Source organism: Thalassophryne amazonica, chromosome 7 (genome assembly GCF_902500255.1).
Source record: "Thalassophryne amazonica chromosome 7, fThaAma1.1, whole genome shotgun sequence".
Classification (NCBI taxonomy): Eukaryota; Metazoa; Chordata; class Actinopteri; order Batrachoidiformes; family Batrachoididae; genus Thalassophryne; species Thalassophryne amazonica.
Genome location: NC_047109.1, coordinates 19,660,685 through 19,686,251, shown reverse-complemented (window position 1 = coordinate 19,686,251; position 25,567 = coordinate 19,660,685). Strand labels below are relative to the sequence as shown.

Sequence of the window (25,567 nt, the reverse complement as noted above, 5' to 3'; positions counted from 1 at the left end):
GGCAAGCTCACACTCAAACAGAAAGTGCCAAATTCTCAGTCACAGTGAAACAGGAAATGTTGAACACTTCCTGGCATGGGTGGAGCTAGAGCGGAGGCCAGGGTTTCACTGGACTCCCCTGAAATCTGATTGGACACAGATGATTGACATGTCAAGGTGCCACACATCTGGTTGAAAGACCTGCATTTTGAAATCAGTGAGTCACTTTGACTGCTAGGTTCCTCCTGTCCAGTAGTTTGTGCTGTGTAACAAAAAGTTCTAATCCACCTTAGTAGAAGAAGAAAAATGTTAGCTTCAGATTTGAACTGAACATGTCGTTTGAACTATGGACTTCTAATCACCCCAAACTTATATTGGTGAGTAAACGACCGTATTTTGTGCCAGAAATGAGGTCCAGGTTGTTAAAAGCAGCATTTCTCCTTTAATTTGGGTTGGCTTATATACACATGTTTAAACTAACAGCAGCTGGTTCATGCTCTGTTGGTTTATTAGTGCAACAGATAACTGAAACAATCCTTCAAATGGTGATACAAGCATGAAATTCAGCACAAATACAGCTGGAACAAAATTAATGTTATTAATGTTAATGTTAAAGTTTTACCCCTGTACAAACTGAAACTGACCTTTGTCACCATTCTTGCTGCTTTTACCTCATAACACTCAATCACAGATTGTCCAAACTATACCTTTTTAGAATCTTTATGATCAGGCAGTAGCCTTTGTTTGTAATTACAGAGGTCAAATGTTTTCTGTAGTTTTTCCACCAGGTTTGCACACACTGCAGCAGGGATTTTGGTCCACTCCTCCATACAAATCTTCTCCAAATCTTTCAGGTTTGGAGTTTCAGCTCCCTCCAAAGATGCTCTATTGAGTTCAGGTCTGGAGACTGGCCAGGCCACTCAACGACCTTGAAATGCTTCTTACGGAGCCCCTCCTTAGTTGCCCTGGCTGTGTGTTTGGGGTCATTGTCATGCTGGAAGACCCAGCCATGACACATCTTCAATGCTCTTACTGAGGGAAAGAGGTTGTTTGCCAAAATCTTGCAATACATGACCCCATCCATCCTCTCTTCAATACTTTGTAGTCGTCCTGTCCCCTTTGCAGAAGAGCACCCCCAGAGTATGATGTTTTCACCCCCATGCTTCATGGTTGTGATGGCTTTCTTGGGGTTGTTCTTATCCTCTAAAAATGGTAAGTGGAGTTGATTCCAAAAAGCTCTATTCTGGTCTCATCTGACCACATGACTTTCTCCCATGCCACCTCTGGATCATCCAGATAGTCACTGGTGAACTTCAAACGGGCCTGGACATGTGCTGGCTTGAGCAGGGGGACCTTGCTGTTCTGCAGGATTTTAAACCATGACAGCATCATGTGTTACTAATGTAATCTTTGTGACTGTGGTCCCAGCTCTCTTCAGGTCATTGACCAGGTCCTCCTGTGTAGTTCTGAGCTTTCTCAGAATCATCCTTACCCCACAAAGTGAGATCTTGCATGGAATCACAGACCGAGGGAGATTGACAGTCATCTTGTGTTTCTTCCACTTTCTAATAAATAATCATAACAGTTGTTGTCTTCTACCAAGCTGCTTGCCTGTTGTCCTGTAGTCCATCCCAGCCTTGTGCAGGTCTACAATTTTGTCCCTGGTGTCCTTAGACAGCTCTTTGGTCTTGGCTATGGTGGACAGGTTGGAGTGTGATTGATTGAGTGTGTGAACAGCAGTGATGCCGGTAACGCGTACTCTAATCGGACCACTTTTTTTAGTAACGAGTAATCTAACGCGTTAATCTTTCCAAATCAGTAATCAGATTAAAGTTACTTCTCCATGTCACTGTGCGTTACCATTATTTTTGCATTGTGAGTCGATAGCAGCATTAAACTTGGTCCGTGGGCAGGAGGTCGGGGTTCGACTGAACTGCCCACTTTAAGCGAGCTGCGAGCTTTTCATCCGCGGTTTTTTGCAGCTACGACTCGTCCTCACCTCTTAAAGCGCGGTGATCAGCACACCTGCACTGAGCTTTACAAAGACATTTTTCTAACATTTAAATTCTTTTATAACTTTCTTTTATAACATTTATAAACAATGTAGGTTCAAAATTGCAAGTTTTACTGTTACAGTGCTGTCAACAGTTAAATATGAGGTCAAGAAAGAGGTCTTTATTTTACTTTTTATAAAACAAGTATTTATTTTCATTGAAGTCAAGAAAGGGTGACTATAAAGTGAGTTTTGGCAAAACAGATATCATTGTCATGTTGAGGTGGCAGAGGGTTGTTGTCGGTAGCTGGGAAAAGTAACTAAAAAAGTAACTAGTAATCTAACTTAGTTACTTTTACAATTGAGTAATCAGTAAAGTAACTAAGTTACTTTTTCAAGGAGTAATCAGTAATTGGATTACTTTTTCAAAGTAACTGTGGCAACACTGGTGAACAGGTGTCTTTTATACAGGTAACAAGTTCAAACAGGTGCAATTAATACAGGTAAAGAGTGCAGAATAAGAGGGCTTCTTAAAGAAAAATTAACAGGTCTGTGAGAGCCAGAATTCTTGCTGGTTGGTAGGTGTTCAAATACTTATTTGCAGCAGTAACATACAAATAAATTATTAAAAAAATCATACATTGTGATTTCCGGATATTTTTTTTTAGATTATGTCTCTCACAGTGGACATGCACCTAAGATGAAAATTTCAGACCCCTCTGTTCAAATACTTATTTTCCTCACTATATATATATATATATATATATATATAGTATGAACTGTCTGTAATTTGTTGCTTATTAATATTTAACAGGTACTAAAAGAACATTTTAAATATAGAAATAGTGTGAAATGTTCCTAATATTTCTACATTGTACACAGCACAAGTATCTAGTTTCATTGAATTAAAATGTTGTTGTTTTTTATATTGTCATAAAATATCTCTCAGTATATTTATAATTGCTATTTAATACATGTTATACATGTTGTCAGTGCCACATACGTCAGGAGAACAAATGTATTTTGTTGTGTAATCATCACTTTTTTAATGTAATATTAAACCCCTGAAGAAAATGATTAAAATAATATTGCCCAAATAAATCTTAAATTTTTTACAGTATTTAAATTAAACAATTTCAGTATTTTTCCATAGAGAAAAATGCTGCTTGGTCAAATGCCTTCATTATATTATTATTATAACAATAATAATAGTGGCATGGCATCTTGCTTTCTGAGTTTTTGAACTCTTGACATTTCTGACAGAATTTAAGTGCCTACTCACATTCTGTAGGTGGCGGTAGTGCACGGGATAGTGCGAGTCTCTCATTAAAACGAAGAAGAAAAGTTTTGCACCAGTCGAAGAAGAACTCACAGCGTGCGTTTTGTTTGAAGCACGCCGGAAGCGTAGATAGTTTTGTTTTTGTCGCCACATTTCAGCTTTAATTGAACCGTCATGAAACCAGGTAACATACGCTACACACTCTGTTTGTAACACGATATGTGTTTTGTTGCTCGGAATTTGTTCCTTGACTTGATGTGTGAGGAACGTGCTGATGTTGGCGCTAGCTGTGGTGTTAGCTGGTCCGCCATGCTGCTGCTTCCCTCAGATAGAGTAGTTTTAAAGTTGGAGTGTGACTCGAGTCCGCTCAGTGCACAGTCCTGGTTCCGTGCGGCTGAGCTTCTGGACAACATTGGTCCTGGCTCTTGTGCACGTGGACTCACGCTTCTCTTCCAGCACACATGTTGGCCAAGACTGACAACACGGGTCCTGGCGGATAGTTCTGGTCCGAGTTTTGTGTGGCCCGGTGGGCGGATAGTTCTGGACCAAGTTCTCTGTGGCCCGGCAAACAGATAGGTCTGGTCTGAGACCACGGTGAAGTTAGATTGATATTCCATAGTGAAAATCTTGGGACCGTCGAAAAAGTATGTGACTACAAAATGTGGAAATTTAACACCAAACTATTATTTTATGCCTATACCAAAATACAAAATGAGCGCAATGGGACGAAATTGAGCTTGTTAATTACAAAATGGTGTAAAATGTAATGAAATGGACAGACTGACCCAGTGGCTGAAGTTTAATCTCTTGAACGCCAGATGGCGCACCTGCCCCAAGTACATGTACTGAGTGCATCTCAAAAACAGGGATGAGAATTCTCAGCAGATTTCTCACTTTTTCTGGACTTCTGGGCTATTTCTGAGATCAGCATAAATCCGTTGAGAAAAATTGATTGGGGGGGTGCAGCGGGGCCAGCTGTGCTTGTTAAACCTAAATCCGTTGAGAAAAATTGATTGGGGGGGTGCAGCGGGGCCAGCTGTGCTTGTTAAACCTAAATCTGTTGAGAAAAATTGATTGGGGGGGTGCAGCGGGGCCAGCTGTGCTTGTTAAACCTTTCCTCATATGCACAGGAACGCATTGCTGAAACTGCAAGCTAAAATGTGCAGCATCATTGGTTACTTTTTTGACAACAGTGAAATTTCAGCCAGTCACAATTTCTGTAATATTAAAGGTCAGTAAAAGTACCCAGGTGTGGAAATTTTGATTTTCTGCAAGTTGAGGCTGTCGAGCTAAGTCTTTAACATGGCCAAAATTACAGACAGAAGACAAAGACTGTGTTAAAGACATTGATAGTGGTGTAAAAATAGATTTAAGTGGACATGTTTGGAGCGGGATGTAGACGGGACAAAGGCAAGACTCTGAATTTGTTCCCAATGTTGAACTCCCCTATAAAGATAAAATTTGTTTCCATGTTCCGTTTATTTCATCATATCAAACTGCTAACTTAAAAAAAAAAATGTATTTTTTGGTTTTATTTGTACATGAACCGCGGTTTTTCTCAAAACATGACCCTGTAGAGAAAAACAAATGAACCCTTCTTCTTTTGTGGCATTTAACGGCAGTCGGCATCCTTATTTGTTGCATTGCTGACACCTGCAACAGTCTGTTACAGCAGTACTAAATCCTCTTGATGAGTCCAGTGTCTGTTCAAGTATTTAAAAAAACAACAATTCCCGATCTCAGTTGACCTTATGGCTAAAACGTCTTTCAGGCCTTACAATTGATCTCCTTCCATTTTATTCTTGAATAGATAAACTGTTCAAAAATGAAGATATATTTTGGCCGCATGCTGAAATCGGCCTGTATCAATTTCATTTTTTATTTTGGTTAATTTCATGGACTGTGGTTAGGGGTGCACCGATCCACAATTTTTCGCTTCCGATCCTGATAACCTGAAATTGGATATCTGCCAATACCGATACTTTGCTGATCAGATACCAGAGCTCTGTTTGCTTTCATATTATTGTTGTTACTGTTGATTTTATGAGAATTTCCTTAAAAAGGAGACCTGAAAGTTTAACAACAATTTGCCAGAAGGTGTATCTGAGATGAAAGCCTAGATTTGATGTTTTGGTGAAAGAATTTATTTTTATTAGAACTTTTCTTTTTTATAGACTGTTATAGACTTAAAGGAGACCTGCATTGAAATAAATGCAGTCAGATCTTTGGACCAAAAAATGACTTATATTTACACATAAGATCCTTCTGAATGTAGTAAAGTAAATCTGCAAGCCCAGATCTGTCATTCAACGGAGAAATCTTCATTTAAAAATGAGAAATTACAGCTAACATTTAGCCCTCCGCAAAACTTTCCCTCTCATCATGGACGCTGCCGAGACGTCACGGAGGAGAGCCTCTCCCAGCATGCATTGCGCGCGCCAACTGTAATTTGTTGATTTACGTCAGGTTTCATCTGCACCTTTTTCTTGTCTTGTCTTTTTCTTGGAAGGATCTACTTTTTTTAAACTTCGTATTGTCTTGGGGTATGCTTGGTGAGTACACATTTCTTTTATTTGCGCTTGAAAATTATTTTGGAGGACTTTTTCATATGCCCGTTTGATTGAGTGGTGTTGCATTGAAAGTCTGTCTTTCGCCTCCGGTGTACCGTCGCGAGCTACGGAGGCGAGACCCGCAAAGAATTCAAGTCATTAAAAAGATATAAACCTCTCTCAGCGGCCATGGAGCTCTGCGGCTCCGATTACGAAATGTGCGGCGCTGCGGATTTTGCCGCAAGTCTGTCCTTGCGAGCAACAGGTGTCACAGGCTGCTTCGCATTAAAACGCCAGCGCATGCACTCGTTAAGCGGAGCGGAGGCAGAGAGAGAGAGGCGTGGGGGAAGAACGCCGCCCGGTGTCGATGTCGCCGCTGATCTGAGCATGCAGAGCTGTATCTCACATTCATTGCAGCTTACTTTTGGATGCTGAAACCAGGATGTGTATAACAGTAACATTACTAACAGATAAAATCAATTTCAATGCGGGATCGGACTGAAGGTGGGAGCACGTCGTTTTGTCCCCGACGTCATGGAAATGATCAGGATGTACAAACTGTTTTCACAGAGGGCTAAATGTTAGCTGCAAACTTTTCATTTTTAAACGAATATTTCTCCGCTGAATTACAAATCTGGGCTTACAGATTTACTTTACTGCATTCACAAGGGTCTTATAAATACATATCAGCTATTTCTTTCTGAAATCTGACCACATTTATTTCGATGCAGGTCTCCTTTAAAGAGAAAAGACAGCAGTCTCTCTGTCTGTCCTCAATTTTCAATTTCCATGACGCTTAGACGTTGGAGACATATGTTTACATGGTCAAAGCAAGTGTTAGAGTCCTGTCTGTCTCTCTCGCTCTCTCTGCCTCTCTCTCACTCTCTGTCTCTTTGAACATTTTGGAAACACAAAGCCTTACAGCTGTAAAATAAATGTATCATCATTGACACTCATGCGCAAGATTTTAAAATGGAAAATTTTTTCCCTTTCAGCGGACAGAATCTCTGTTCGGTTCCTCCTCGCTGAGTTGGGGTTTCACAGGCTTGCACTGAAGTAGCTAACTTTTTCCACTTGTCATCCTACCACTGGGGAAATTGCTTTATTTTAATCTGGGGAAATATCCTCACCATTCACAATCTCTCCGTTTGGGGGAAAAAAATCCCAACATTATGGGTAAATGTGCCGCGTGGGGCAAAAATCTCCAGTTTCCCAAACTGGAAAATGTAGATTAAAATAAGGCAGTTCCCCATAATGAGCTGTTGAGCATAAGAATTGTGCACAAAATGAAAGAAAAATGAAACTTTGCACTTTATGACATAAGCTTTGATTTAAGATGTGGAGGTGTTTGCAGTTTGACCCATGAGGTCAGCTACAGGTCATTGACCTCTAGTATATGAAATTTCTTTGTATGAAATTACAAATTGATGTCTTAGGATCAAAATGTGATGGAAATGTGAACAAAATATGAATTTCCATGTTTGAGCATGGGAAACTCATTTCTGATGAGTTCAATTGGCACAGAGGTCAAAAACTGTCACTCTTAGGGGTCAAAGGTCAAGGTTGCTTGAAAAGATCCCTCGTTTTGGTCAGTCTAAATATATAATGTACAGCTTCTTCATGTTTTAACAAACAATGCCATGTTATACATCACCCAAACTTAAAATATAGTTTCTTGTTCATTTTCTTTCATTTAGTACAGTGGTCTCCAAACTATTCCAGAAAGGGCCAAGAGGGCACGTTTTCTTTGCAGCCACTGACTTCAGCAGGTGACTTCACTGATTAACATCCCTTTGAACAGGTGGGATGAGTTCATCAGTGAAATCACCTGCTGAAGTCAGTGGCTGCAAAGAAAACCTGCGCCCTCTCGGCCCTTTCTGGGATAGTTTCGAGACCACTGATTTAGTGTATTGTCCTTACAATATCTATGCTATCTGATTTAAATAATAGGCATAGTTTGGAGGCACAGTCAGACTTATTTTCAATACCATGCAGAGGTGAACATGCTCTACAAAATTTTCTCACACATTAGCTTTTCAGAAACCACTGTTGGTTATGTTGACGCTGCAGGGTTCTAGGTAGCTCAGACTTGCGTTACGGACCGTTACGCTTATTTTCAATATAGCGTCTGTAATCAACCGTTTCTGCAGCGCGACTCCAGTTTGAAGCGTGGATCAATGAAGCAATGCTTTGATTCAATGGCTCGTGGCTCTTTGATTCACTGCTCTTCAGAAGCGGTAAGTCCACTTCTTAACCCCTCTGAAAGCCATTAAAATGTCATGAGTCACTTTTGTGTGGATTAAACTAACTAACTAAACTAACTACCTGGGACACTGGTCTTGTTGCATTCGAGAAACGAGAGTCCTCCTCCGTTCCGTTGGCACAGCTTCAAACGGTGCACGGCTCTGTGCTGAGACGGAGTCCGCTCGGAATGAATAACTTCAAAATGAATTGCCGCTTTAAATAAAATGACACCTCTTAGAAACGTTGCAATACAGACAATAAACTACAATAGACTAAAATGTTTTTTCCTCCCAAAATGAGACGTCCTGCATTCTTTATAAACCCAACCTGCAGCACAGCTGCAAGAGCTCAGCTCATAGGTATGGAAATACATTCATGCCAATAATAATGTCTGAAAGGAAATGCTTTTGACAAAAACTAAGATTTTATGTCCAGAGATCAAGGATCCACCATGTAGAATTTCTGTCCAGAGTTTAAGGATCCAGTAACCAATTTCATATTTATTTACTTTAAGACTCAATAAAATGTTGTTCAATTTCAGTTTAATCAGCTTATAAAGTGCCAAATTACAATAAAAGCCATCTCAAGGTGCCTCGCACAAAACAGTTCAACATAAAAAAATTAAAATAAATAAATAAAATTCAAATACCTAATTAAAAACAGAAGTAAAAGAATAAATCATAAAAAAATTAAAAATACTCATAAGAAAGAGAATAAAAATAGGTTTTAAGTCTTGACTAAAAAATGTCCACGGACTCCGGCTGCCTCACTGAGGGCCATGTACTGGCAAACCCAGAATGAGATTGCCCACTCAACAAACTTCCTCAGCCTTCTGGACATGATGAAAGGGACTTGGGCTGTCGTACCTGGCTTTTCCCCTTTGGGTACTCCTTGAATGGCGAATTATTAGCTTGAATTTTCAAGAGCTTCCCCCATCCCGTTTTGCTGTACAGATTTATGCCAGAACGAGTGCATGCTCAGAAGTCAATGAGGCAAGAAAGCATCTTTTCACCCAGTGCTCAAGATCACTGGAAAACATCCCACCTACACAAGATGCTTTGAGACAACACATCAAAAGAGCAATGCACCAGGCTAACATATGGAACCTTGCCTTGGTTTCTCAACCACATTTGTCCAGTCCCTCAGACTGGGGATGGATTAACACCGATGTTGGTTGGCAGTCACTTTGGACAACCCTCCGTGAGGCATCACAGGCTTGCTATAAACTTGTGCACTGTAGTTGCAAAAAGGGCTGTGTTGGGCACTGTAAATGTAAAAAGGCAGCATTAAAATGCACAGCACTGTGCACATGTTCTGGTGACTGCAGTGATTAAAACATTGTTCACTAGTTCTACTAGTTCGCCCTTATGACTGTTTGATGTAATGTAAGCGCGCGTTTGACTTGGTAGCTGGCCTTGGTCCTGGAATGATTGAAGCGGAGATCATAGAGAATGGTGTCCTCTTCCACCACCTATGGATATAAGAGTAGAGCCACTAGTGAAGAGGACGGGGAGGGATAATTTGAGGCACCAGGGCGCATGACGTGAGGCTGATCTGGCGGGTTTATATCTCCTGGAAGATGGGAGGCTGGTGAGTTGATGGCTGTCAATCATCCTACAGGCTCCTCCCAAACTATGTTTAGAAAACATTTATGATGACATGTTGTGGACACACCAAGTTGTAAACCCTTCTTATGAGTTCAAGTCTGTTTCTGACGTGTTGAGGTTACGCCTATATTTTTGTACATTTTTGTTGTATCCATGTTCATAGGGCTGTTCTTTTGCCTGGTTCATATTTGCATGTAATTGTCTGATAAAACACAAAGGAGCTGTACATTTTATATTTAGATTGACCAAAACGTGGGATCTTTTAAGCAACCTTGACCTTTGACCTCAGAGTGTTATTGACCTCTGGGGGTATTGGACATATCAGAAATGAGTTTTTCATGCTCAAACATGGAAATATACATTTAGTTTACATTTCCATGACATTTAGATCCTAAGACACATCATTTTCTAATTTAATACATAAGAATTTCATATCCTACATGTCAGTGACGTCTAGCTGACCCCAGGGGTCAAACTGCGAATGCCTCCACATCTTAAATCAAAGCTTATGTCATTAAGAGCAAACCCTGAAAATTTCATGCTTCTTTCATTTTGTGCACAATTCTTATGATAATCAGAACTTAACAGCCCCACTACCAGTGGTAGGGTGAAAATTGGAAAAGCTATTGAGAGAAAAAACTGAAACATTTGGGTCCAGGCTGCATATTTGTCCATAATGTTGGGATTTTTTTCCCCAAAAGAAAGGTTGTGGAAGGTGGGTACATGGCTGTAGATTAAAATAAAGCTATTTGCCTGTTGCTTGGATGAAAATTGGAAAAGCTATTGACAAGAAACTGAAAAGTTATGCCCAGGCTGCATATTTACCCATGATTTTAGAAATCTTCCTAAAAATAAAAGTTGTGAAAGGTGGACACATTGAAATGGATGGCAGTAAAGTTGATCAGGCTCTAAGATGTAAATGTAAAAACATATTGGGGGGGACTGAAAAATCTCAGCCCAGGTTACATATTTGCCCATAATACAGGGATTTTTACCCAAAAGGAAAGGTCAGGAACCAGTCTGATAATAAAAAAAAAACTGTTAAAGAATTACCATTTTATGCCAAGAATAGAATTTCAAAACCTTTTCATAGTTATCTGACCTAAAATGAAGCAAGCATGACATAAATAAGCTCAGTCTAGGGCTGGGCGATATGACCTAAAAATCATATTGCGGTATAAATTGAATCCCTTCACGGTAACTGTATATATTGTGTTATAAACTTAAGTGTAAAAATTGTTTCTGAATGGGTCCCTTATAGACATGTGGAGATTAATCAATACGAATCAGTATCCAGATACAAGCATGCGCAATGCGAGTGCATCGATTCAATTGATGGGTGAAATTGTGATGCATTGTTTTTTGTTTTTTTTTTCTCTCCCCCCTCCCCGGGGCACGTTGAATGCACCATGGACCATTCTGGACACTGGAACGGCCATTGTTTTTGAGGGTGTTTTCTCGGAAAAATGATTATTTCTCTACATTGATAGCTGACTTAAGCAGGTCTGCTTGAAGCAATGAATCAGCTCTTCGACCCGCTCTTTGGTGGATCTCTGCATTGCTGGTTTTCAGAAGTGACAAGTCCGCAATTTCTTTGTTAACCCCTTTCAAAGCCATTTAAAGATGTCAGTCGTGAGTGACCTTTAGGCGCTTTTCCACTTCACAAAAGTAGCACTACTCGGCTCAACTCTACTCGGTTTTTTGCTTTTCCATTATGGTAGTATCTGGTACCGGGTCCTTTTTTTAGTACCTGCTCGGGAGTGGTTCCAAGCGAGCCGAGCCGATACTAAAATGTGACGTCAACAGGCTGCCGGCCATTGATTGGTCAGAGAACGTCGTCACTGGACGAGTCATGAGTCCGCCGTCCGAGAGGAAAATCAAACCCCGCCATTTTTAAATAGTCACAGCGGCGTTACAGCGACCGTCGTTTTCTTTCGTTTCACGGCTTTTTTTTATACTCGCACAAAACCACACCGTGGTCTGTGGATGAGCTGCGGACGTTTGTTTGGTGGCGGAGGAAATAATACAGAGAGGTGGATGAAGCGATCCGAAAAGAGGCCGCACTCGGCTCACCGGACATTACAGCAACTCAGAGAACAGCTGAAAAAGCTTAGAAGTGATTAAAGGACCACAATGACCGGAGTAGGTCAGACCGTAAGGGCTGGAAACGGTTCGACCGCAGGAACGCTGTTTATGCACACTGACCGGCAAGCAACGGGAGGCAGGATGACCGCGACTCGGCTTTGTTGGAGGCGACGGATGGTAAGTTTTTTTTGTGACTGTAGTCTGCTTGAAAGCACCGTTGAACGTTCCTTATCCCATTGGTGGGAAGCACACTTTAACAAACGAAGATTATGAGTCTAAACCTGTGTTAAAGTAACATCGTTGTCTCATGTACGCAGACACAGTGAGCTAGCTGACTGCTAACTAGCGAGCTAGCTAACTCCGTGCTCCGCTTTAAAGTATTAACTTCTGACAGAAAAACATCTCAAGTCAGCATGACAACAAACGTGTACATTTGACTCATTTAGTGCCATTCCTGTGATGTTTTTTTTTTTTTTTTTTTTTTGACGTCGCCATTTTGTGTTTTTGTTGAAGAATCCAGTTCCATAAGCGAGGAGGGTTCGACCAGCAGCTTCAACATCTGTATCAACGTCCAGCACCACACAGCAACGTGTCATCACAGGTAAGAATAACATGTCTCACATCACCTTAACTTTCCCAAATACGATATGTATACAGGGTGACCCCCCCCTCCTCACCAAAAAAAAAAAAAAAAAATCCAGAACCCATAAATATTGTCATAAATCCCACAAAGCAAAAGGTCCAGCAAAATTTGCTGGACCTTCCCAAAGTTTGAGTTATCTTGATCGCTTTGCATAAAATGATCTGATTTGTTGGAGGATAAGTTTGAAAGAACATAATTTTTATGGTGACCAAGATAACTGAAACTCTGGGGAATGATCATACAGAGACTGAAGGTTTTTTTTTTTTTTAAAGTTTTTTAAAGTTTCTTTACCATTTCTACCTTCATTATTGTCCAGGCAAGAGATAAAGGGAGCCTGTTCCAGCAGGAGAATCTCACCATCTTGAGTAACCTTGAGGCTGAAGCTGAACTGGGTTCATTGTGATCGACACATCCGACTGATCCTTGAGGAAGCAACGGTGGTGGAAGCTGCATTTAATCAGGCATATCTTGGCATGCTGGGTGACCTTGTGCACGCGATGCATGTGACCTGCGCCCCCACCCCAGACTACAGACACATGAAACTTTTGTATAGTTTGTGTTTCTTTTTTTGTGTGTGTGTATTTGCTCTTTTTTGTTGCAGTAAACAATTTGACTCGTGACTGTATCATAATTTGTCATTTCATTCTGAGTCAACAGTAAAAAAAACATTTTGGTTTATTTCTAAGAATTTTTAATTTGGGTTTTGCCGCTCCAGAAGACACTGCACACTACACCTGGCTGACTCTACACAGATGCTGGAATAATCATGTCTAAACTGAGATTTTACCAAATGGTATTTAACATAAACAGAAAGGTTTAGTCACTTCAGTGAAGGCACCATTACATCAAGGAATTTTGAACAACCCGTTTTACTCTGTGTTACATTTACATTTATGACCCCATTAAATGTAAAGCTTATTTTACTACTGGATTATGCTTAAACAGCTTTTCAAACTGTTAGCCTTTAAATCAGTAAACCTTGGTAACGTTTACAAATCAAAATAATGTTACACAAAAGTGGAGACATTTTAGCAAAAAGTACAAAAATTTATTCAAAATTCACAGTGAAACATAACTGGTGTATAACATGATGATGACAAAGGTGTCTCATTCCGTGGCATGAACCTCTGCAGCGGTGACTCTGAGAAAACCATCTGAAACACACACAGCATACATATTTTAATTAGTGCTGTCAGGTTATTAAAAAAATAATGTAATTGATTACAGGGTTTGTGATTAATCTAAATCATTTAATTGCAGGTATATTTAAAAAACTCAGATCTGTGTGTGTTTGGGGCATTTAATAATCAGGTAAAAAAGGATCCGTGTTATTTTTGTTACATATCAAGGAGGTATTAAACAAGCTGTAAATTGGTCTTAAATTGGGAGAACTGTCTAAGTGTAATTTGGATGGGTTAAATGCAGGCAAATTTCATTGTATTTGTGTACAATGACAATAAAAGGATATAAAGAATGTCTATAAAAACAGAATTGTGGGAGTTTGGAGGCTGATTCTTTCTGCACAATATGACTCCTTTAATAATTATCTTATTAGATTTCATATTTTAAATTTGTTCATTGAACATTAAAATCCGGATGAAAAACAAACATTTTTAATGTGTTTTAAGCCTGTTCGAGTTCAGTGATGACGTTAATTAACGGTCATTAAAACCGAATCAACATTTTGTGTGTGAACGTCAGTAAATCAATCAATCAATCAATTTTTTTATATAGCGCCAAATCACAACAAACAGTTGCCCCAAGGCACTTTATATTGTGAGGCAAGGCCATACAATAATTATGTAAAACCCCAACGGTCAAAACGACCCCCTGTGAGCAAGCACTTGGCTACAGTGGGAAGGAAAAACTCCCTTTTAACAGGAAGAAACCTCCAGCAGAACCAGGCTCAGGGAGGGGCAGTCTTCTGCTGGGACTGGTTGGGGCTGAGGGAGAGAACCAGGAAAAAGACATGCTGTGGAGGGGAGCAGAGATCGATCACTAATGATTAAATGCAGAGTGGTGCATACAGAGCAAAAAGAGAAAGAAACAGTGCATCATGGGAACCCCCCAGCAGTCTACGTCTATAGCAGCATAACTAAGGGATGGTTCAGGGTCACCTGGTTCCAGCCCTAACTATAAGCTTTAGCAAAAAGGAAAGTTTTAAGCCTAATCTTAAAAGTAGAGAGGGTGTCTGTCTCCCTGATCTGAATTGGGAGCTGGTTCCACAGGAGAGGAGCCTGAAAGCTGAAGGCTCTGCCTCCCATTCGACTCTTACAAACCCTAGGAACTACAAGTAAGCCTGCAGTCTGAGAGCGAAGCGCTCTATTGGGGTGATATGGTACTACGAGGTCCATAAGATAAGATGGGACCTGATTATTCAAAACCTTATAAGTAAGAAGAAGAATTTTAAATTCTATTCTAGAATTAACAGGAAGCCAATGAAGAGAGGCCAATATGGGTGAGATATGCTCTCTCCTTCTAGTCCCCGTCAGTACTCTAGCTGCAGCATTTTGAATTAACTGAAGGCTTTTTAGGGAACTTTTAGGACAACCTGATAATAATGAATTACAATAGTCCAGCCTGGAGGAAATAAATGCATGAATTAGTTTTTCAGCATCACTCTGAGACAAGACCTTGCTGATTTTAGAGATATTGCATAAATGCAAAAAAGCAGTCCTACATATTTGTTTAATATGCGCATTGAATGACATATCCTGATCAAAAATGACTCCAAGATTTCTCACAGTATTACTAGAGGTCAGGGTAATGCCATCCAGAGTAAGGATCTGGTTAGACACCATGTTTCTAAGATTTGTGGGGCCAAGTACAATAACTTCAGTTTTATCTGAGTTTAAAAGCAGGAAATTAGAGGTCATCCATGTCTTTATGTCTGTAAGACAATCCTGCAGTTTAGCTAATTGGTGTGTGTCCTCTGGCTTCATGGATAGATAAAGCTGGGTTTCATCTGCGTAACAATGAAAGTTTAAGCAATACCGTCTAATAATACTGCCTAAGGGAAGCATGTATAAAGTGAATAAAATTGGTCCTAGCACAGAACCTTGTGGAACTCCATAATTAACTTTAGTCTGTGAAGATTCCCCATTTACATGAACAAATTGTAATCTATTAGACAAATATGATTCAAACCACCAAGCGCAGTGCCTTTAATACCTATGGCACTAAATGCACAAACTCCCACATTTGAGATTTAACAAGTTATCAAAGCAAGTTACTTTGGTTAAAAAAAAAAAAAAGTATGGACATTAACATGTTTGTTGCTCAGAAACGCGTCTTTATTTACAGACCAAGTCACTGACGTCAAAACAAAATGGAGCAAAGTGTTACTTAAGGCCTGATAGGTATTGTAATTAATCTAAATTAAAGCTTTATTTTGACAGCCACAATTTTAATAGTTAATAGCGACAGCCTGCAGTTATGAATTATTTACAAGTTACTTAGGAAGCTAACAATTAGCTTACCGTCATGCTTTGTCTCTTCATCTCTAGCAGCTTGTACCTTCTCATCTTCATCTTCATATGAATTCCCAAAGTCTTCTGTACGTCTCAAGCGTGTTTTTCTTGCCGCCAGCAACTTTCTCTTAAAAACTCACAGCAATAAACACACGGAGTTCGCCATTGTTTGTGTCGCATATAAAACTACGTCACTGCAGTTTGCTCTGCTGACCCCGCCCACATTGAAGAGGTACTATTTGCAGTAGAAAAGCTCGCGCTTGGAACCAAACCAAGTAGAGCTGAGTAGTGCTGGTGCTTTGTAGTGGAAAAGTGGCTTTAGTGTGGATTAAAGTCACAAACTGGGACTCTTGTCTTATGGGCAAGAAATGAGAATCGTCCTCCGTTCCACATCTGAGTTTTACGCGATGGGTCTCTGGCGTGAGCACCAGCTGGTGCGTAAACTGAAGTTCTCCATCAGGTAATGGAAATAATAATAATATCCTCTATTTTGTGGGACAAAGTGCGCAGCTCCAAAGACCTGCATAGATTTCGGTCAGAATTAATAACTTAAGAGCGAATTGCCATTTTAAATGAAATGACACCTCTTTCAAACGTTATAATACAAACAATAAACTACAGCCGACCAAACACCCCCCCCCCCCCCCCCAACACACAAACACACAAATGAGACGTTTTGTGTGTTACATCCTGATGTGCAGCACAGTCGGCTGCAAGAGCTCACTCAGCTCAATGGCTATGGACTTACATTTGTGTCATTAATATCTGAAAGGAAATTTTTTTTTTTTTTTTTTTTTTTACAAAAACTACAGATTCTATTTCTATTTATGTCCAGAGATCAAGGATCCAGTGACCAATTTCATATTTATGTAAGACTCAAGAAAATATTAATGTAGAAAACCTGTAAAGCGTACTTTTAGTTCATAGAAAATTCAAAAGAAGTATTAAGAGGATCGATAAGTCGAATCGATAATGGCATCAATATCGATTAAAACCTTATGCCGTGTTCACACCGGGCGCGACGCAAGCGACAACAGCGACAGGTTGCCATGTAATCCCTATGGAATGATGCGTTCTGGTGCCAAGTCACGCGACGCGATGGACGCGAATGAAGCAATGCGAGTGAAGCGATTTTGAGCGATTGGCGTGTTTGTGGCACGATATTGCATCGCGTTGCACTCCTCCCCAAGTTGAAAAATCTGAACTTTTTCGTCTTGTCGCGCTGCGATGACTAATCAGGGACTGAATATGTAGTGACGTGGAGATGTCTGGAGTTTGACTGAAGATGCGAACGTGTCCTGTCTCTGGTAGCCAGCCTGTGAGCAGGACGTATGTCTCTTTTGTCCTTTATCTCACAATCATGACAGTTTTTGGAACGAGCAGCAGCCCCGCAGCAGCGGGAGCGGAATTTCTTTCTCTTTTTATTTTACGTGCGTGCGAGCGAATCGTCCATGGAGATTATTTTACTTAACTACACAGATGTATAATAAAGCAAATTGTGATTGGTTTCTAAACACAATTATGACAGTTTTTTGGGGAAGAGCAAGCTGCAGCCCCGCAGGAGGGGGAGCTGAGTTTTTCTTTTTTTTTTTTTTAATGTGTGCGTGTGAGCGAATCGTCTGTGGAGAATATTTTATTAATTAACTACATAGATGTATAATAAAACAAATGGTGACTGGTTTCTAAGCACAGTTATGACAGAGTTTTTTGGGGAAGAGTGAGCCGCAGCCCCACAGCAAGCAGCGGAGGTTTTTTTTTTTTTTTTTTTTTTTAATTGTTTACATGTGCGCGCATGAACGGGACAGGATGTCCTCAAACTGGGCCCTGCAGAGGTGGAAGGACCGCTGAAAGTGGCCGTCATCCAGACGCAGCTCCTGCAGCAAATGATGATACTTCCCCAATTGGGAACATCTCATGACGTTTGTCAGCTTTCCACAACAACTCGCGCCATGTGATCAAGGTCCGTCATGTTAACTTGACTGACACCCGGAGCCGGCGAGCGGAATGGAAGCTCCTTCTATTTGATGACACACTGGGGCGAATTTTCGCGGCAAAAGCAGAGCGACACACCAGGCGATGGTGGCGCGTCCGTCGCCACGCGATCCCCGTGAATTTGTGGCGTCTGATCGCGCCCGGTGTGAACGCGGCATTATAAATACTCATTCCTAATCGTATTGCACCAAATCGCATTGTATCACATTGTGGCGAATTGAATAGCCATTAAATACATATTGACTCGGTAACGGGTGAATCGCATTGTCATGTATGGCTATATGTATCGTATCGAGGTGTGTATCAAATCGTTGTCGATTAAATTCACACGCCTACTCCTTTAGCAAAGGTAAATTGATAAAAAAAAAACCCCCCACAAAAACAGATGTAACGTAATTTTGAGAGCATTTACTTGTGCATATCTCAAAACTACAGCTATGGTTTTCCAGAAGGTACATCTAAGATGCAAGCCTAAATTTCATGTTTTGGTGAAAGAATTAAATAAATTTATTTGTTGTTGGGTCAGTGGCTAAAGGCCCAGTCACACGGCACTTAACGAAGGGTGACGCAGCCCTGACGAAACAAGAAATCTGGACTTTGGTTGACTGTCGTTGACATCATTTAACCTTCGCGCAGCCTCGTTCCTGCAGCTGGCGCTACGTCAGGATTTTTAAACTGTTGAAAAATTTGAACGAAGGGCAACGAAAACCTCAATTCGTCTCTCGTTTTGCTGTCGTTCTTGACGGTTTTTAATTGTTTTTTGTAACGTTATTGTGTAATTTGACTTTGTTAGAGCAGCTGAACGTTTTCACACAGTGTAATATAAAGAGCTGTTCTGGAAGGAAGAATTCACGTTGTGGATCAGTGATCAGCTGGTGGAATAACCACACATGAGTCAATGCGCGCGTTCACACGCAGTGATTAATTTACTGCTCTGATATATTCAATCATCTTTACACATTTATATTTATTCTTCCTTTTGACAGTTTTCTTTTATAAATAAATATATATGGCTTAGAACATAATACAGTGATACAGCAGTGACCACAGCACACTTTTATTTATTTATTTTTTTTAATTGGAGGAAGACGGAGCGCGCAGCGTGTCGACAGACAGTGAGGGTTCTGATGATGATGATGATCCCTCTTTTGTTCTGGGCGAGGAACCAGAGCAGGTGGTCCACTGACGTGCACACAGATCTCCACAGCTTCTGTTTGCAGTTTCTCCAGGACTCGGCGCTATGAGCTCCGTCCCAGCACAGAGTCCTGGAACGCAGAGATGCAGACACACACTGCTCCAGGCGTATTTCGTCGAGATCGTGAGCTTCGGTTTTGTTAATTTCCTCTTTCGTCCCTTTTGCGCTCTTGCTTCACAGACTGTTCGGTGATAAAAGCTCTTTCGTCCACCTTTTCGCAACGAATTGTGACGATTTTTGCTTTTTCCCTTCGTTCAGGGATCGTCGTATGACTGGGCCATAACATTTTATCTCTTTAACACTAGGTGGCACAGCCGGTCTGAATTCATGAAGCGTTTTCAGAGCATTTCCTCATTTACAAAATTCAACATGAAACCACAAAAAAAAAAAAAAAAAAAAAAAATACAAATCCTTCATTTACTCATCTTTGAAGTCAGTCTCGGTAAATAGTCATTTCCTGGCTGATTTTGTGTTTCTGCTTGGGTTAAACAATCCTTGCATAGTTTAATATTGCACATCGCTATCTCGGTTTTGCGGTGTTCAGCAACAGAACTGCTAAGTGCGAAAGACTCTAATTCAGGTGTCGCACTCCTCATCTCAGTGAGAGACGCGCCGCACCTCGACACCTCCCCCCCTCCCCTCTGCAGCAAAGTGGTTCACACACACAGGTGCTTCACAGAGGAGTTTTCCTGGATTGAAAAAATCCGCTGGCGTTATCGCGATTAGTCGGCGGAGTCCAAATTTCTACCGTCGGCTAAATTTATACCGTGAACCGGTTAAACCAGCTATATTGTGCACCTCTAGCTCAGTCACATTGAAGAAGTTGCTTTGTCACATTGAATTCACAGTTGAATATACTATATTATAGTATAATCAACTGTGAATATACTATTTTCACAGTTGAATACATGGAAATACATTTCTCATTTGGAAATATGTCTATCAAGTATTCCAAACATGATTTCCTGTTTTTCCTGTACAAATGTTCTTTTTCTAGGCAATTGAATGACATTAAAATTTGTTTTTATGTTAATGCCAAAGATGAGACATTATCAGTATTCCGCATTTTTCAGTTGATACGCAATTGTTCAATGGTCCCTAAATCACTGACCTCTTCTGTTTGCAGTTGTTGGTGTTTGCCATGCATCTCAGGTCATTTTTCCCTGTGCACTTCAAAACAAAAACCAAACTAAAGAGTTGTGAAACCTTAGTTTACTTCTTTCATGTCATGTACAGAGTGTTTGGGTTTCACTGATGGTGTGAATAAAGATTTATTGAACTGTACCCTCGCTGAATGTTTGAGTATCGAATATCTAACATAACCTCGCTTGACCCGTGTTTTGTGTGGCCCAACAGGCTGATAAGTCTGGTCTGGGCCCTGGTTCTGTGTGGCCTAGCAGACAAACAACACTCTATTTATTTACATTCTTTGGCCTCACAAAAAAGGTTGTGGGTTCAATTCCAACTGGGCTGGCTTAGTTCCCGCTTGGGTTTCTTTTCTGTACGGTGAGCCACACATGGAATCAAAGCTCTGTGGGTTGGTCATCTGACTCCTGTTCCTTGAAGCAGTTGGGTGAAGGCACGTGAACACCTGAAAATTTGTCCCTTGAGGACTCAAATAAAAATTATAGTCAACAAATTGTAACATCAGATGAAAGCTGATCAGAAATGTACATATGTTATAAATAAAGTCCAAATCAGTCCAAATCATTTAAGTACGACCGATCAGGTCGTCTGAGCGCACCAACACGCAGCGACTGCACTTTGAGAAAGAGGGAGAGCGAGATCGTTCAAATAAGCTCGGGCTCAGAGAAGGCGGCAGTGTTTCTGGATGTTGATGAAGTATGGCTTTCACTTTGCATGGTAGTGTTTTAACTTGCATTTGTAGATGTAGTGACAAACTGTTAACTGACAATAGTTTTCTGAAGTGTTCCTGAGCCCACGCAGTAAGATCCTTTACACAATGATGCTGGTTTTTAATGCGGTGCCGCCTGAGGGATCGAAGGTCACGGGCATTCAGTGTTGGTTTTCGGCCTTGCCACTTGCGTGTAGAAATTTCTCCAGATTCTCTGAATCTTCTGATTATATTATGGACTGTAGATGATGGAATCCCTAAATTCCTTGCAATTGAACATTGACACATTGTTCTTAAACTGTTGGACTATTTTTTTTTTTTTTTTCTTTCATGCAGTTGTTCACAAAGTGGTGGTCCTTGCCCCATCTTTGCTTGTGCTCGGCTGAGCCTTTTGGGGATGCTCCTTTTATACCCAATCATGACACTCACCTGTTTCCAATTAACCTGTTCACCTGTGGAATGTTCCAAACAGGTGTTCTTTGAGCATTCATCAACTTTCCCAGTCTTTTGTTGCCCCTGTCCCAGGTTTTCTGAAACGTGTTGCAGGCATCCATTTCAAAATCAACAAATATTTGCACAAAAACAAAAAAGCTTATCAGTTCGAACATTAAATATCTTGTCTTTGTGGCGTATTCAATTGAATATAGGTTGAAGAGGATTTGCTAATCATTGTATTCTGTTTTTATTTACATTTCACACAACGTCCCAACTTCATTGGGGTTGTATCATCATCGGCGCTCACGCAGGATTTTAATGGAGACTTTTTTCCCCTTTCAGTGGACAGAATCTCTGTTCAACTCCTCCTCAGCTGCATGCTGACCTTGCTTTTCATAGCGTTTTACAGCCTCAGGACAGTGAAGCGGCTAACTTTTTAGCACACGTTTTCAGCAACAGTTCAGTTAATATTCGGAAAATCCCTGCTTGACGAACAGACAATTTAAATTCGAGAGCCAGGCAGAAATTTGCCCCTAACAGCAGCTAGAACACTGTGAAAGAGAGCTCTCTCAAACAGCCCGGCTTCAGAAAATCTCCCCTCCTCCCGCTCGGCAGTAAACAAGCAGAGAGCAACCAACAGCAGTTGAGAGCATTCACACCGGCTCTTCTCCAGTATCGGAAAATGTCACGGGTTGGATCAGTATTTTCTGATACATGAATTACGTCGGTATTTGAACCCGATACCTACTTGGGATCGGTTCTGCCCCAACCCTAGTGTGCACCACACGGGTTCCATGTTGATGGTTTCAGTCGCACGGGTTCACTATTAAATGATCCTATTTGAGTTTTTTGTTATTGTTGAGTCTGAGTGCTGAATAAATAAATTAATTCATTCATGGTTTGACTGCCGCACCTGATGTTAAACTGCTTGGTTTTTTTTCTGTCACTAAAGTTTGTTGAACGGAGCAACTAAAGCATTGTCCTCTGTTTGCACTTCTGACACAGGCTTCAGTCCTCGTGGGGACAGAGGAGGAAGAGGAGGCGGAAGAGGAGGGGGACGGGGAGCATTCAGAGGAGGACGCGGTGAGTCAAGGAACTGAATGCTTCAGCAGAAAATTTAACATTTGGTTGTAGATTTCTGTTTTAATTTCAGGTTGGTGGTCTTTACAAGTAAAAATGTTCAAGATGTCATGCAGTTTCCCGACTCTTTACAAACCTTCATAAATCAGGTCCCATATCATGTAGAATTGTTTTGCCTTGTCGCTGTCCTCAGACATTGTGTTTTGGCAGTAATGTCCCTTGATTAACAAAGCTAGACACTGCCAGTTTCATGAGTTGGTGCTTGCATTCTGAAATCAACTTCTTTCACATTTTTGTCATTTCTTCTCTCACATCAAGCATTTAATGTACTGTTCAAAAACAATAAAGAACATGGTTTTTATGTTCTTTCTGGTCCTGACCAAAGCAGGGCCTCTGCATCTGGAGTTGGTTCCTGGGCACCAGACTGGCCACCCATGGCTCCTAGTGGTTGGATGGTGTCTAAATGTAATTAGGATGGGTTAAATTCAGAGAAAAAAATTTCTTCGTCTTCTGCTGTTAATTTGGTACTTGAACATTTCTCATAATCCCCCTGGTGGACACCTGTGCTTCCCAGAATGCACTGCAGCGCCAGCAGAGTTCCGGCGTCTCACAGCGCATGTAAATGATGGCTAGCAAAGATGTGGATGGCGTTGATCCAGTGAGTTCGCGGGTAATTATGGTGATGACACGTTCTCCCAAGTTGAAAGGGCTGTCTAGAAGAGAAAAACTTCTGCCGTGCCCCGATGTTGTCTTGTTGTCCATACTTCACGAGGTTTGTTTACATTGTGCCCCGAACTGGAACTCTGCTGAAACTGACCTCTTGCGTGAGTCACAGGCCGTGAGACGACGTGAGATGCGAAACAGCGAATTACAAAGTTTGATGCTTTGTTTTTTGAGCTAGGAGTAAACTATTTGTCAATAGCTTTTTTTTTTCTTTTTTTATTTATTTATTGCTATCCATGGTTCCTCATTTGTATTATGAGGTATAGGGTTGCTATAGACAGTTTTGCATTGTGCAGGGCTGTGAAAACTCCGCGGATCCGAGGAATTCAGTGTATTTTATCATGGGGGCGGGGTGTTAGTGTTGTACTCTGTAATCGTGGTCGTCACTGAGTTTTTAAAATGCCTATCGCAAAGCGTTCTTTTTTGACATCTTGCAAGTTTTATAAGTTTGCAGACACTGATCTGTATAACAGATACACGTGTCAGGGGTCGAAATACATTTTTTAACCTACTTGCACTGGTGAAGATTTTATTTATTAACTACACAGATGTATAATAAAACAAATGGTGACTGGTTTATAACACAATTATGACAGTTTCAGGGGAGAGAGAGTGAGGAACTACGGAGCCCTGGAAGTGTCATCGCAAAATGTTTTTGCATGTGGAGAGAATGTGCGCACGTTTTATTGTATTTTGCGCACGTTTTAAGCATCATTTGAGTGAAACAAGGGCACGATCTACTTAAACATGGCCACAATTTGTAAAATGTTCACTCAATATTGTCTTGACACACAAATGCTGACTATTAGCCAACAAACCAGCAGACAGTGTAATACATTTCCCTATTAGAAATGGATCTGGTCAGAGTGTATCATCATGGTTTGGGACCACAAGGACATATAGAGAACTCCAACTGCCCAGCATGACATCATCTGGAGTTGAAGCACATTAAAAAGGATGTTGAGGGCGTCGTCAGGATGACCAGTTTAGGTCATATTATGGAGTTCATTTTGAACGAAATCGTGCGCACGTTTTATTAATTCATGGGCTTAAAGGAAAACGTGCGCACATATTATCATGGCCAGAAAAAAAATGTCGCTTTAAGTGACGTCTCCCGGGTTCCATAAAGGAGTTTGAGGGGGAGAGAGAGAGGGAACCACAGCCAGTTGTTTTTTTTTTTTTTCCCATTTCTTAGTTTACATGTGCGCGTGCAAACACAACAAATGGAGCACAGCAACTCGCTGTGTGTGTGTGTGTGTGTGTGTCATAAAATGCCGGGAAGATGTAGATAACACACTGGAAATTTTTTTTTCCCCTTATTTATTCCTTTATTCGTTCATTTTACTGGTGCTTATAGTTGATAAAACTTGGATAAAGTTACTTGCACCGGTGCAAGTGCAGTATAAAATGACATGCACCGCTCGAATAATGAGTGCACATACTAGCACATGCACGTACTATTTTGGGCCCTGCGTGTCCTCGGTAGGGTTGAGCCGGATACTCATTTCAGACGAGTATCCCGTACGGATAAAGCATTTTTGACGAGCATGATCTGAATAAAATTCATCAATACGAGGTCTGTTAGAAAAGTATCCGACCCATTTGAATCACGTGTGCTTGCACGAGCAAACCTTAAACCTTCGTGCGCATGCGTGAATTTTTTCACGCCTGTCGATTGCGTCATTTGCTGGTAAGCAGCCTTTGTGTGAGGATGGGTGTAGTCTCTCGTCGTTTTTTTCTTTGCAAGGAAAGTGGCGGAATGACTAGAGCATCAAATTTTGCCAGAAACTAGGCGACAGCCAGGTGGAAACCATTCGGATTATTCAGAAATTACTTGAACTTGTTGCGTATCTTATGCGGTGCTTTTGACAAGACAGCTGAAAATGGCTTCTGTCGCATCGGTCACTGCCTCCACTTCAGTTGGGTTTTTTATTTATTTATTTTTTAACCGTTTGCTCTTCGTTTTGTTGGTGATAGGGCTGCAACAAACGATTATTTGGGTAATCGATTAATCTGATGGGGTTTCGACACGATTAATTGGATTAGCGGGGAATTTTTTAAAAATGTGCCAGGGAAACAATTTTTCTCTCCTTCATCACTTTATTTAACAGTAAGTCCCTTCGGCTGCTCCCTTGTTTACACTCGATTTGAACCCGGAACCTTCTGCACTGAAACCAAGCGCATTAACCACTTGGCCACCACCCCCTTCATCACTTTATTTAACAACAGAACATTATTTGAAAACTTAAAATACTTGAAAATCAACAAATTGTCAAATGTCCCTTGGCTGTTGAAATATAAAATAATAAAGAACAAAAATAATTTCAAATGGCATTGCTTTATCAAAGTGCTGAGTTGCCATAAAACATTGAAACATATAAATGTTATAAAATACGTATATGGTGAAAAAAGAGGTATTTTATTGCTGCAAATGAGCA

General features: G+C 40.7%; 1 protein-coding gene across 1 annotated transcript in view; it reads left to right on the top strand.

Annotated features, from left to right (window-relative positions):
- Window positions 1-3,293: 3,293 nt before the first annotated feature.
- The window catches only part of LOC117513693 (rRNA 2'-O-methyltransferase fibrillarin-like), a 48,398-nt gene continuing 26,124 nt past the window's right edge, over window positions 3,294-25,567 (top strand). The window contains 2 exon segments of the mRNA XM_034173934.1: window positions 3,294-3,435; window positions 22,332-22,409. Coding sequence (XP_034029825.1) covers window positions 3,426-3,435; window positions 22,332-22,409 — 88 coding nt within the window. The 5' untranslated portion in view covers window positions 3,294-3,425.